A 14016-nucleotide genomic window follows, 5' to 3' on the forward strand; every position below is an offset into this window, starting at 1 on the left:
GAGAGGCAGTGGTGGCCAGCCCGGCTGTGCCACCTCCTGTCCCCTGTAGCAATGACATGGCCCTGGCACAGGCTTTGGCTGGCACAGCTTTTGTTCAGGAGCTTGGCTGTGCCTGGGGACCAGAGCTCAGTGCTGCTTGTTGGGAGTGCTGGGAAGGCCCCAGTGCTGCAGACGTGGTGTCAGAGGACACTTCCCCAAGAGGCACCCAAATGATCTGTCACCTGTCTGGAGCTCTGCCTCAGCCACCCAGCTGCCCACAGCTTCCAACCCTTCACCAAACAGCTCTTCCCCTCTGCTCACATTCAGCTCAGAGAATGGAGGAATAAAATCAAACTCATTAAAATGTTTTTACAAAAATAATGCCCCTATATGCCTCAATACTACTATGATTTTGAGAGTGTGTGGACACCAGATCACTGAGGATCTTTGAAAGAAGGTGGGAGAGTGAAGCACCCTCCCCACAGATACCTGCTGCACCCTAACACCAGCAGTGACCAGACTGCCTCATCCCACAGGGGGATGTCAGGGAGCTTCCCTGGAGACAGTGCTGGGGTCAGGAGATGCTCTGCTCCCCATGCAGCAGCCACCCACCCTGGCTGTGCCCAAAAGAAAGGCAGTGCTGGGGTCAGGAGATGCTCTGCTCCCCATGCAGCAGCCACCCACCCTGGCTGTGCCCAAAAGAAAGGCAGGCTCTGGCCTCTGGCTGCTTCAGCTTCGCACAGAGCCCTGACTGCAAATGCTCTCCAGCCAGAGGATGGGACAGGGCAGGGAAAGGCAATCTCTGCAGCATCCTGCAGTTCTAGGGAGCTGGATGTGCTGTAAAGACAGGCCCAGCTCAGGTAAGAGCCACCTGCTCAGCCCAGGCTGCTCCTCTCTCTGGGAGACTTCAGTGACTCAGCCTTGCCAGCCTTCAGCAAACACAAATGGCCTCACCTCAATGCAGGAGATAAGAGAAGCTGAGGCAGACAGAGAAACCACAGAAGGACTCCCCAGGAGAACCACTTAGAAGCTCAAGAACTCCTCCAAAGAGACCATCAGCTCCTCTTTGCCTCTAACACTGAATTACTGCCAATATTCAGAGTTGTTGTGTTCTAGATGACTTGTCACAAGCAGACAAGTCACATTGTGCCTCTCCTTGGAAGAAGAACTGCACCTTTGAGGCCTCTTCCCCCTGTGTTTGTAAGAAGCCTGATATAAATAAACGGGTTTAATATTTTTTTTTAAAAGACAAAAAAGTTTCTCAAAAAAGCAGTTGGCATTCTTGTTCTGAATTTTCATATTTTCATCTCTCTCCTTGTAGTGTGATTCCACCATAAAGCCTGTAGAAGAGAGGGCTCTAGGAAGAACTTATTGCAGCCTTTCAGTATTTAAAAAACATTAAAGAAAGATGGGGACAAACCTTTCAGCAGGACCTGTGGCAGTAGAACAGGGAGTAATGGCTTTAACTAAAAGAAGATACATTTATGCCAGATATAAAGAAGAAACTCTTTACTTTGAGGGCACTGGCACAGATTATCTAGAGCAGCTGTGGCTGCCCCTGGATCCCTGGCAGTGTCCCAGGCCAGGTTGGACACTGGGCCCCGGAGCAGCCTGGGACAGTGGGAGGTGTTCCTGCCATTGCAGGGGGTGGAACGGGATGAGTTTAAGGTCCCTTCCAACACAAAAAATTCAGTGATTTTATAATAAAGTTCAGTGGTCCACTGAAAACCTCAGGAAGACTAGAAAACTCAGGACCTACAATTTTTATGTAGCTCCAAAAACCCATGGTCAAAGAAACAGATGAGCAGAAGTAAAAAGAAATAAAATTAAATGTTTCTTGGGCCTTTTTCAAAACAACACCAAGAATCCACAAAAAACACACTCTAGTTTGTTTTCCCCAGGTGCTGCTCACCTGTAACAGAGAAGTCACTGCTGTACAACACATCCCCTGTCTCGTTTTGCAAAGCATCACAGAGTGCCAGTGGCCACAGCAGCTGCTGTTAGAGTCAGGAGCCTGCCCAAACAGCTCCGAGCCCTTTGGTCACTGCTGCCTGTGAACACACACAGCAGCACCTGAGAGAGGCAGAACCCACAAGGTCTGGGGGTTTTGCCTCTCTCAGGTGGAGCAGGTCCATCAGAGCCGGAGCAGGCTCCATCAGAGGGCTCTGCTGGGAAACTCTGGTGGAGGTGCAGTCATCAGAAATAAGGACACAAAGGCTGCTCTTCTTACTCCTGGGGGGTTAATCTGCTTCCCTGCAACACAGCCAGCTCCAAGGTGGGGAAAAGCCCTGTCCACCTCTGGAGCTCTTGTGTTCATCACCAGTTCCAGCCGTGGCACTCTTTGTAGGTGATTATGGGACACAAAAGGGGCTAAATTCAAAGCAGGTTTTCAGCTGGGGGGGATCCAAAGCTGCTGAGTGAGGAGGAGAACAAAGCCAGATGGCATGTGCTGGTCTGGTCGGGGATTCTGCAGTGCAAGGCAATAGGAAACGAGCAGAGGAAAGGCCCGGGTTGGTCCCATGGCTCCTCTCCTGCCAAACGAACATAGCAGGACAACCAAACAATCACTTCGTAGGCTTCATTCCCTCCACCCCCAGACTGAACTTAAATATTTGTATAAGCCCAGGCGTAACTTTTATCTCATGTTTTCCTTGGGGTTTACTGGCTGTTTAGAGCATTCAGGCTAAAAAGCATTCCCTCAAACTCTTGCCACAAAGAGAGCTGAAACCATAACACTAATTAAAACCACACTCTTTGGTATCAAGAAGACATGCTATTGTTTTCTTTTGTTGCTCATGAGGAGCTGTTAATGTGGGCAACACGTCTGGAACATTTTCCTGCCAGTGCCGCGTTCCCTCTGGCCCAGCTCGGCTGCTCTGGGAACTTGTCACAGGCTGGGCTGGGAGGGCAGCAGTATTTACAAGAACATGCTTATTTATTCTTTGTAACAAAACATTTGCCAGCTTAACACCATGAAGAGCACATGGTGGGGAGAGGGAGGGGGGAAGGTTCATTCTGCCTGAAAGGTGACGAGTGAAACAAGTGTCCAGCCTCAGTGCCAGTGGGCCAGATCAAGGGATGAGCCTCAAATACACGCTGCATACAAATATATGGTGTGTTTGCAAAAACTGATGCTGACTTTGCCAGGATGCTCCTGGACACTCCATTCAGAACAGGAAGGGCTGTGGGCTGTCCTGTGCCACTGCTGACCCACCTGGGGCAAGGTCTGCTAAAGAAAAAGGATTTTTCTAAGATTTTGTGCTCAGTTTAGCCCACCTGAGTGCTCCTAAGATCTCCGTGACTGGTATCAGCACCTCATAAACATTAACAACATTATCCTTGCAACATTTCTGGGGAAAATGCTCAGATCTGGGAAAAATGCTATGATCACGTCTAAAGGATGGAAAATTAAGGCACAGAAAAATCTAAGATAGGTTTGTGTCCAATGCAACCTTCAAAAGCATCCAACACAGTTTAAAACCAGTTAAAATAATTTCCCTGTCCAAGACCAAGCAATGGGGTCCCATGCAGGGTGGTAACACAAGTGCAGGAAGCAGAGACAATTGGCTGCTTTGCCCCAGCCCTCCCAGAGTGCTGACCTCCATTTCTCCCTCATTTTAAGCAGCGCCCTGGATGCCTCCTGCCTTGACAGGTAGCTCCAAAGCAGGTCAGGCACAGGGTCCTGGCCAGCAGCAAATAACCTGAGCTTAGCCTCCACAGAGCATCTGATCCCCAAGGAAGCACAAGAGGGATGGGTCCTCCAGGGAAGGCAGTGTCCCACAGGTGTCACTCCTGGGACCACAACAGTAAATAATTTTTCATCAGAGCCATTTGGTGTCTGGTTTCTGTTTGGGAGCATGGCTTTCACTGCCTTGACTAAAAACAAAACTCTGCTTCCCTTTTTCACAGCCACAAAGATGCTAGATTTGAACTCCTGGTGGTGCAAAGTGCGTGCAGTTGAGGTTTGAAGGCTGGAATATTCTATTTGACATTTATTTTTTGGTGGCATTTCAGCTTTGCACAAGCCTCTGCCTGGTTAGCAAGCCTCCAGCTTTTCCAGCAATAAAGGAGGAATGTGTGAATTACAAAAATACTACTTCAGCACACAAGTTGGGCTGAAGAGGTGAACACACTGTGATTTGTTACATGCTTCCATTGGGGAGGCATCCCCCGATGTTCAGATTCCAGCCCTGGCTCTGCCATGCCAGTCCCTGGCTCCTGGCTGCCAGGAAGGAGCTTTCTGGTGCCCAGCACGAACAACAGCACAGTGCTCTGCTTGCCCTTCTGCTCTGAATTCTTCCCAAAAGGAATTCTGGGAGAAAATTCATATTTGAATGTTCCCCCAAAGAAAGATCAGGCGAGGAGGGTGCTGTGGAGGTGGCCATGGCTCTGGGATGCTGAGGTGACATCTCACATGAGGCACAACCCCATGCACACCTGCAGCAGCACTGGAGAGCCCTGGGAGGCTGCAGGGCTCCTTTGGCAGCCTGGGGGGGCTCAGGAGAGCCCCTGGGAGAGCAAGAGCTGCCCTGCAAAGCCCACATCCCCCGTCCTGCTCCTCATCTGAGGCTGACAGACAAGGCTCAAACACATCATTACAGCCTTGGGGAGGCTGCTTAAGGTAACACTCAGGTTACAGATGAATTAATAGGAAACACTTACCTTCCCCACTAGCTTGCCTTTCCTGTTCATGCAAAGGTAGAAATCTGTCTCCTTCCCTTTGATCCGGACTTGACTTCCAAAAGTGTCTGTTTCCACTAGAAGCTGGGCTTGGAAAGGAAGAAGACAAGAGAGCATTTACCAGTGTGGTCCCATGAAGGCACAGGGTGCAGAGCTCCCGGGGCACTGTCCCACTGCCCAGCTAAAGCACACCCTGCCCGGGCACTCTGCAGGGCACAGCCCCAGGGAGCACCAGGGGCCCAGCTCATGGCCTGGGGCAGGACTGACGCCTCTCCACTCACTCCCACACACACCCCCTGGATTTAAAGCTGGTTTACCACAGAACAACCAACACACGTGTGGGCTCCATCTGCCACACCAGCCCCACCACCGCCAGCATTAACTCAGTGTTAAACGAACCAGAGAATTGCTTTTGTTGGAAAAAACCTCTGGAGATCATCAAGTCCAAAACTGTTCCTCCAGCACTGTTGTGGGCCACCACTACACCCTGTCCCCAGGTGTCACATCTACATGGCTTTTAAACACCTCCAGTGATGGTGATGCCACCAGTGCCCTAGGCAGCCTGTTCCAATGACAGCACTGTCCTTCACGCTGCAGGAGGGTCATTGGAGGGTAAGAACATGGATTTTATTCTCATGAAGATGAAAGATTAGCATGACAAGAAAGAAAATCCTTTCCCCATAGCCAGCAGCCTTCAAACACTGCACAGAAGTGGTTCAGCCACACACTCCAATGCAAAACATTACAGTGACCTCCTGAAGGTCACCACAACAGCTAGCAGGGAGAAATTTGGCACTGCTTGTTCTGTCTGATGCACACCCACCCTGCACATGTCCTCCATGCCTTGTTGTGCATCCAGGAAGTCATGGATTTCTTTCTGGCAGCCCAGACTGAGGTCTCCAGCTCTAGCTGGGAGAAATGAGGCCAGAATCAGTGTCTTGCAGGGTATGCCAGGGCTGGTTTGCAGCAGAGGCCAGGACAGAGGACAGATTTCTGCTGCATCTCCATAAACCCCCTCCTCTGCCACAGCTGTACCTGCAGAAGGGGCCAGGCTGCCACCCAGACAAGCAGCGTGCCATCATCATCACCATCATCTCAAAAACCCAGACAGATTCAAATCCAGCCTTTTATTCCATCTCTAATCTAAACACAAATTCCAGTCATGCTCAAGATTCAGATTCCAGGAATTTCCCCAGAGAGGCATGAACAGGCAGACTGGACATTTTGGTTCAGATCCATCTCTGACATGGAGGAGGAGAAAGGAGACATGGTTGAAACACAATGCAAGAATGTGTGAGTGTCAGCAAGTGCAGCTCCACGCTCCTGCTCTGGAAATACTCATGCCTGTGAGTGCTGAGCCCCACTGCAGAAATCCAGCTTTTGCCAAACTCTGGAGAATGTTTGATCTGTGCTGCAAAAAGTCACATTCTTTTTGGCATTCATATTTCAAACTTTAAAGCCCTCTAAGAGCAAATATGTTCATTGTAAGGATTTACCATGGGGATAGAAATAGGAGTTTGTTTCATTTAAACACATTAATATTTTTCCCACTTGTAAAGTCAGCTTTTGGCTTCGGCAGCAGTGCAAATATCACAAACCTTAAACTCACAAGGGCCCTAAACAATTTTCCTCTCACAGCTCAGTCACATCTGTAAGTTCAGGGGTTTCCAGTTACTAGCTGCTTACATTTATTTAGATCTATTTGTTAAACCTGTTATCATGGGGGATATTTAAATCATAACTTCTTTCTGACAGCAAGTGGGATAATGTCTGTATGACAGCAGGATATTACTTGAAACCATGCACAGATATGGATATTTATGGAAGTTTTTCAGAAACACCTCATGGGTTTAGGTACCTGTGATGGAGAGCAGCCTGAAGCAACAACTGGGTGCTGCCCACTTGGTCCCCTCACCTGCCAGGTGACCACGTCTGTGAGGAAGGGCCCCGAGCCAGAAATAACCCCTCAAAGTGAGGATATCAAGGTGAGCCAGCCAGGAGGGGGGTGATGGCACAGGGCCAAGGCCAGCTCCTCCAGGGCAGGCTGAGCAGCACTGGAACCTGGTGAGTACCCACTGCCCCAGGAAGCCCAGGGAGGCTGCTCAGGTGCAACGCAGCATTAACAGACAAGGGAACAGGGAAGGTGGGACTGTCTGCCTTCAAAAAGGTGACTCTGAAAGGGCTTCTCCTCCCATGAGCAGAGGATGGAGGTCAGCCTCAGAGTGGGAGTCCAGCAGCCAGCGCATGAGCGAAGGGTGTGGAGCCAGCAAAGCCTGGTCCAGGAGCCATGGCCCACACCCAGAGCACCAAGGAGCTGCCCACAGCTGTGCAGAGGCCAAACCAGCCAGGCACGAACACTGCTGTGGGGCCACCCAGCACAGGGTCAGCTGGGGGCTCCACACAGGCCAGAGCAGGAGAGCACAGCTCCCTCTGAGCTGCGAGGCATTCCCTGCCCACTCCAGCCTGAGAGCGACTCTGAACATCAGATACAGGCTCTGGCCAGCCAAAGGAGGAGCTAACACCGACTAAACCCTCCAGCAGGAGAGCTGTGGTCCCGCGGGACAGGCAGCAGCTCCCACCCCTCTGACGCAGGTCACCGTGGCAGCCCGAGCTCAGATGGACAAACCCGGGGCACGCTGGCTCGTGCACCCCACCCCCTCGCTCTGCAGCCAGTATGACTAATATCCAAGCTGATTTTAATTTGAAAAATATCACCTTAAAAAGATGCCGGTTCCCTGCTGTGAAAATTAAATCCATCTGGATGGAGTGATTTCAAATAATTAATCTAGGACTCTTTTGGCACCGCTACTAATTAAAATATGATACCTTCCTCCCCCTTTTTAAATAAAAAATTTAACTAAAGTTTAAAGATCTAATAAAATAATGTCATAATTTAGAACTAGATGGAAGTCACCTTTCCTGTGGGCTGCAGAGGTTTCAGCAGCCTGAGATCCCTCCCAGGCAAGTGCCACGGCACAGCCTGAGCAACAGAGGATAAGCAGGCACCCAGTGAGACATTTGTGCTGGCAAAACAGTAGCACCCATCCGGGGGCCCTGAGAGACAGCCCAAACCCCCAGGGACCACCCTGCACCCCGTGCTGAGGAGTGGGAACAGAGGCCAGGAGGTTCAGCAGAGGATGGCTGATCCCTGCTGTGACCTGAGCTGCCCTAGGACAGGCCAAGGCCTCACAGAGGTTTCCCACTTTAGCAAAATCTGAGTGTTAAGATGTAGGAAACGTCTTATTTCTAGGAATCCCTGACCGCCTTTTCTACAAGAAAGATCAGTGCAGCTCTAGGGTGGGTTATAACCCAGCTGGCTGTAACCCAGGGGTCTGCAGCACCCCTGACAGCTGATGCTTCTTTGTGCAACAGACATCTTCCTAAGTTCTCTCAGGAGCAGGGACAGGCACCTCAAACAGCACATCTGAAATCCTCTGGGATGAACCCCAGCCCTGAAGGATGCAACCAGAGGTCCTAGGGGGTGGAGGCTGACCCAGCTCCAGGGGCTGCTCGTGTCTCCCCCTCCACTCACACACAGCAGGAGAAAAGCTCAGCCACCACCAACACATTTTATATTAATTCAGGCTGGACTTGAATGCTGTCCTGTCCTGTGATAGGTATGCCATGGCACAATGGAACTGCCAGGGAAAATCCAAGAGAATGTACAGGAGAGTTCAGCTGAAATGAGTGCCACCATGCCCCACATCACTCTGCTGTTCAGCACCCCTGACTTCCAACCCCATCTGTCCCTGGACACACCACACAGAGATTACAATCTTTATTTTCAAAGGCCCTGTGCTCCAATCTTCAGATCAGGTGTTATTGTTTAAATTCTTTGGCAGCTAGATATTCTGATATATTTTCCAGGGGAATAAAATAAAGAGAAAAAGAGAAAAGATGTCTTTGGAGGGTGAGATCTCCTGCTACATGTTTTGCCTTATTGGCCCATTTAACCTAAACCTTCCTGAAAACTCCCACTGGAAGAGACTGGAATTCCTCACAAGTCTAGGTGAGAAAGGATTACACATATACATATACATATACATATATATATATATATATATATATATATCTACCAGCTAAGAAAACATGAAGAGAGGGAGACATGTGAAGGTGGCAGAAAATACGTCAAATTACAAATTATCTTTCAGGTATTTCCTGGGAGTGGGAGGACAGGAGCCAGAAAAGCACAGGGAAAGAGAGGAGAAAGAGGGCACCTAAGAAGTGTAAGGTTTACAAGTACCAATCACAAAATCCTCAGGTCCAGATAAAGAAAGAGATAAAGGGGAAAACCCAAGAAGGGTGCAGAAGGACAGGATACTTCAAGTCTATCCACTGGTTTGTGGTTTTTTGAGGTGAAACTCGTGCAAAGGGAGCCACAGGGAGAAGGAACACAGCTGCCTACACTGTCCACAGGCATCTTGCAGCTGGCAAGACACTGGGGAAGAGGATCTCAGAGGGGACAAAGATTTTGTTGCTTTGGTTGCACTTCTTTTTCTGAAAAGTCAGGGGAACCATTCTCAGACTTGAAACCATTTCCAGCTAATGAAGAGGATGCACTGACACACTGAGGCTGGGAGCACAGCAGTGGGATGGAGGGCAGCTTTCCCAGTTTGTTACCCTGGTGCTGTGAACCAGGACATTCCCATCGTTCACAGTGTACAGATCACATCTGATGGGAGAGCAAAATCCACTCTGCTGAGACTGAATCTTCTCCTGAGACTCCCAGCATGGGCAACAGTGCTTAAAATAGTTGAAATCTGTTCAAACACTGCCTACCCCTACCAAAACCACATGAATCCCTTTCACGACCACAACACAGGAGAGACTGACCCTGTCTCCACAGTCATGATGTAATGATGAGGGAATAACACCAAAATTAGGTAAAGTCTGGAGGGTCTAATGAAGCCTGCAGGCTGTGGCCCAGTGAGGGAGTCAAGGCTGCATCCATAAGTTTTGTCTGCACACTTGTATTCTCCTGCAAACTGAATGGTATTTAATAGTCATAATCCACAGAACCCAGCTCCCTTCTCAAATATTCAGGTGCAAATTAGGAGTAACCACCCCAGTCAGTGAGGCTGGTGCTCTGACCCACATACCACTGCCCTGAGCTCATCCTGTCTCTCCTGAGCACAGCATATGCACATCAAATTATTCAAAGGTATGTTCATGGGGAGGATGACTAAGAGCAGCTCTGAGGCCCAGGCTCCAGATATTGCCTGTTTTAAGCCACTGTGTTTCAGGTGTGTTGCACGAGACAGGGGAATGCTCGGTGTCAGCAGAGGCTGCCCAGGGAGCAGCTCCCAGTCCTGACCCAGGGTTTGAAAGATGCTGTTACTCTAAACGAGGATTTCTTTTAAACGCTGTAACTTTCACTCGCTCAGCACCCTAACTGTTGCACCTGGGGACAAAGACTTTTGGGGTGTAAGGTCCTCAGGGCATCAACACACAGACCGAGTGCCAAGTCCCGGCGGGTTCCCCCACCCGTCCCGTCCCGGGTGGGAAGCGGGAGCGAGGGCTCTGTGTGAACAAAGGACGGGCTGCAGACACAACCTGCCACCCGCAGAACTGCCTCAGCGGCTCTCATGAACCAGACTGGTTAAATATTTGCATGGGAGACATCTGAAGAAAATCTATAATGCAGCAAAGACCTCAAAGGCATTTCCACTACAGCAACCTGATCTTGTAAATACTTCCACACAAAGGACTTCACACACATCGGAAGTCCCTCGAGTGCTGATAAAGGCCCTACACGTTTGCAGGGTGGGAGCGCAGCCTGGGACAGGCTTTGGGGACAGCTTCCCCCGAGGGTTGTGTGCTGCCCTCTGCCCACCCGCAGCCCGAGGGGGAAGCTGCAGGATTCCGGCATCCCCCTTCCCCTCCTGCCGCCTCCCTCGGGCCTTCCCCTCCGCAGCAGCCCACGGGAGCTTGGGGCTCGGGCGCTGCCTTCGGGCCCTCCCGCGGCCCCGCCTCACCCACACCCGGGAGGCTCCTGTCCCTCATGCAGCGCTCTGGGCTGTCCCTGGGCTGTCCCTGGGCTGTCCCTTGGCACTCGGGGCCAAGACACGCAGGAATGCCGTGCCGGTGCCAAGCACACCAGCCCGAGTGCCCAGGCCGGGCAGCCGTGCAGGCAGGACACGCTGTGCTGCAGTCAGCCCAGGGTGCACGGCCCGGCGTGGTCAGGACAGAAAGCATCACTCTCAGGCTCTTTGGTATCATTCTCCACTGTTTAATATCACTTCCTATTTAAGCCTGACACACCATTCCTAGAAACATGAAATCACACAGTGGTTGGGTTGGAAGAGATTTTCAAGCTCAGCCAGTCCCAAGCCCCTGGGCAGGGGCACCTTCCACTGGACGAGGTTGCTCTAAGCCCTCTCCGACCTGGCCTGAACCATTACAGAGCTCTTACCGGTAGGGATGCACCCTCAAAAAATTTCCCTACCACTTCTGTAGTGGCTAACAAAACACACCCAGGAGATGATGCTGAGATGGTGTTCCCCAAGCATCTCAGGGACCGTTTCAGGCAGATTCTGCCTCCCCACCCTATGGAGATGTGTTGTTTGTGTCAGAATGGCACTATCAAGGTAAAAAGGAGGTTCTAAAACATACAAGTCCTCTTTCCCAGACTGCCAGGATCCTATGGCATGACAAAGCTTCCAAACATAGTCCCTACAAACTCACTCTAGTCACCACATCTTGCGAGAAGCTTAAATGAAAATGTGCTAATTTGAGATCTTTTGTTAGCCTACACATATGAAAATTGTTTGAGAGTTCAACAGATATAAGACCAGAATCAGACCAGAATAAATACCAAGGTAGGTCTAAGAGGTTTTTGTCTAACTTAAATAAAACTTTTGTAAATCCCTGAATCTGTAATTCTGTGACAAACAAAACAAACAAACACACACAGAAACAGCGCCCACCCCATTGGAGATATAAGTACCATATTACTGGCCCAAGCTGGTACTGCCCAGGGGCTGGTCATCCCTTAGCCATGTGAGAAATGAATGCAAAATACTGTCATTCTAACAAGGAGCCATTTAGCCATTTGCACCCTTTTGTACATCTAAGAAAACAGAATTAAGGAGTGGGAATCAGACTTGACCTCTTGCAGATGTTTTATACGTAATTCACCATAAGAGATGCTAAAAATATTTTGGCAGTTGCTCCAACAATGGTGAATAAGCTTATCTAGACAAGATTCAGTAAAAGTGGAGGCGGGTAGGTTGTGTGCTTTAAAAACGCCTGGGCGGGGACAGCTGTGAACAGATTCTGCCCTGAACTTTGCCACCTGCAGACTTACCATGACTAAGAAATAAGCCTGGAAAGAGAAACATTCAGAACATTAGCACAGAAATTCCTCTATCTCACCAGGGTGTCCTGCTGTCTTCAAGCACAGCTCAAATGGACAGTATTTCTACAGAGGCAGGAAAACTGCCTGACAAGCTGCCAGGCTCTGAGTCTGGAATTACTGAAGGATGAGCCTCAAAAAAGTTCAGAAGATCTGTTATGCTTGAAAAAGCACCTAAAATGAAAAATAAAGGGCCAAACCCTGATGGTCTTTGATCATTCTCATTTCAATAAACTTCTACTGACACAGTCAAACCCAACAGACAACGACCTCAGAACCTGGCCCTGAGCTCCTCGCTGAAACGCATCCAAAGCGCTGGAGTCTCTCGGGTCTGAAAAGAGTGTGAACCTTTCCTGTCCCTGCAGAGGGTTAGAATTACTGCAAGAACAAACCCCGAGGAAGGTATTTTGACTATCTTGTTCCCAGTCTCAGCTGGACCCAATAAAAACGTTGATGTACACAAAAATAACAATAAGGAGAGAATGACCAGCCCAGGAGCCCGTGTGCTCTGGTGTCTCTGCAGAGCTGCTCCGTGTGTGCCCAGGAGCTCAGCACAGAGCATGGGGACCCTGCAGCACTGCCCACCTCCTTCAGGCAGCTGCTGGCGGGCTGCTCATCCCTAAGGATGAAGTAGGAGTGATGTCAGCACCACCATCTCTTCTTTCTGAGGAGTCCCAAGCACATAAATCTCTCCCACATCCCAACACCCAGATGGTTTCACACACTCCAGCAGTCAGCCTGTCCAGGCTCCACTGTCTGTGAGTGCTCCAAAACGGGGCTGATCGGTACAAATGTCTAAAGCATCTGCTCTAGAGGTTGAATTAGGATTATCAGACGTGCCCGATACAGAAAGATGTTAAGTTCTACCAAGCAGGGTTCTTATTCTGCACCAGTAAAAGCTGAAATTAAGATAATTAATTTTATGGATCAGAGTAGAAGTCTGTCTATGCATTCTCTCAAAGGGACTCATTGTAACATTCACTTCTTTCAGCAAGTGAAAAATATGCAGAAAATAAAGTTGCAGGATGCTCTGGTGTTTTAAGTGGGATTCTTGTGGCTCTGAAAACCAAAGGAGCAAAGGCAGCAGCACAACCTAGCAGAAGAAAATGTTCTGGCACATGGGGAAAATTCCTTTCTGTTTTAAGATTTTAAGCAGGATTTGCTCTTAGACATGGTCACAAACACAGTTTCAAAGATACCTGACTTCTTAATGCTTGTGTTGCTGAAGCTCCCTTTTGCCAGATAAAAGATAACTTATTATTAAATGAAGTACAGAAAATCATCACTCTTGGGTCAGAGGATATAAGAGAGTGTGACTGTTTTGGACTAAGGGTTAAAAGACATGGGCAAGGACTGATCTTCTTATTGCACCTGGGGACACCTGGAACCAGCTGCACCCTGAAGAGTGCCTTGGGAAGGACTGTGGAGAAAAGTCCTCTGCACCACCCCCTTTGGAGAGGTTTCTCCCTAAAGACACAGCACAATTCTTACAACTCTTAGGGCATGGGCAACAGAAATAACGCAACAACCACCAAAAATCAGGTATTACATTAACTCTCCCTTTAACACCTTTGGTTTCACATATTTATTTTTGGAAACATTTATCACGGGACTTCTCTTAAACTGTTACCCCTAGTCCTCAGCATATGTAAGACTATATACTTCCCTTTTACTGCATTTTAATTGCATGAGAAGTTTTAAAATCTTTTTTTTTTCTTTCCTGAAGTCTTTTGGGACAAAAGGCATCTGGCACTGGGTATTTAAATAAGACCTGTCAGAACTGTAAAATTAGTTTTACGTTTTAATAAAGGTACTTTAAAAATCTCAAATATAATTCTGCATTCAAACCATAAGTGTTTGGATTAAGAAAAGCAGATCCCATGTTAAATCTTAATATAAAAAATAAGTCAAGTACAGAACGAAGCCAGTCCTCATCTGTGGCATTATAAAGAGCAGCAAAGAAAAGAGGTAATATCTCCAATAGCTTTTTTTTTTTTGGGGGG

The 14016-nt window shown here is 49.0% G+C and overlaps 1 protein-coding gene across 1 annotated transcript in view; it reads right to left on the reverse strand.

The window, feature by feature from the left end:
• The window catches only part of FGF18 (fibroblast growth factor 18), a 66461-nt gene that overhangs the window by 11641 nt on the left and 40804 nt on the right, over nucleotides 1-14016 (reverse strand). Inside the window, exon 4 of the mRNA XM_059860315.1 lies at nucleotides 4642-4748. Coding sequence (XP_059716298.1) covers nucleotides 4642-4748 — 107 coding nt within the window. The remainder of the gene's footprint in view (nucleotides 1-4641; nucleotides 4749-14016) is intronic.

The sequence above is a fragment of the Haemorhous mexicanus genome, chromosome 15 (assembly GCF_027477595.1).
Source record: "Haemorhous mexicanus isolate bHaeMex1 chromosome 15, bHaeMex1.pri, whole genome shotgun sequence".
NCBI lineage: Eukaryota > Metazoa > Chordata > Aves > Passeriformes > Fringillidae > Haemorhous > Haemorhous mexicanus.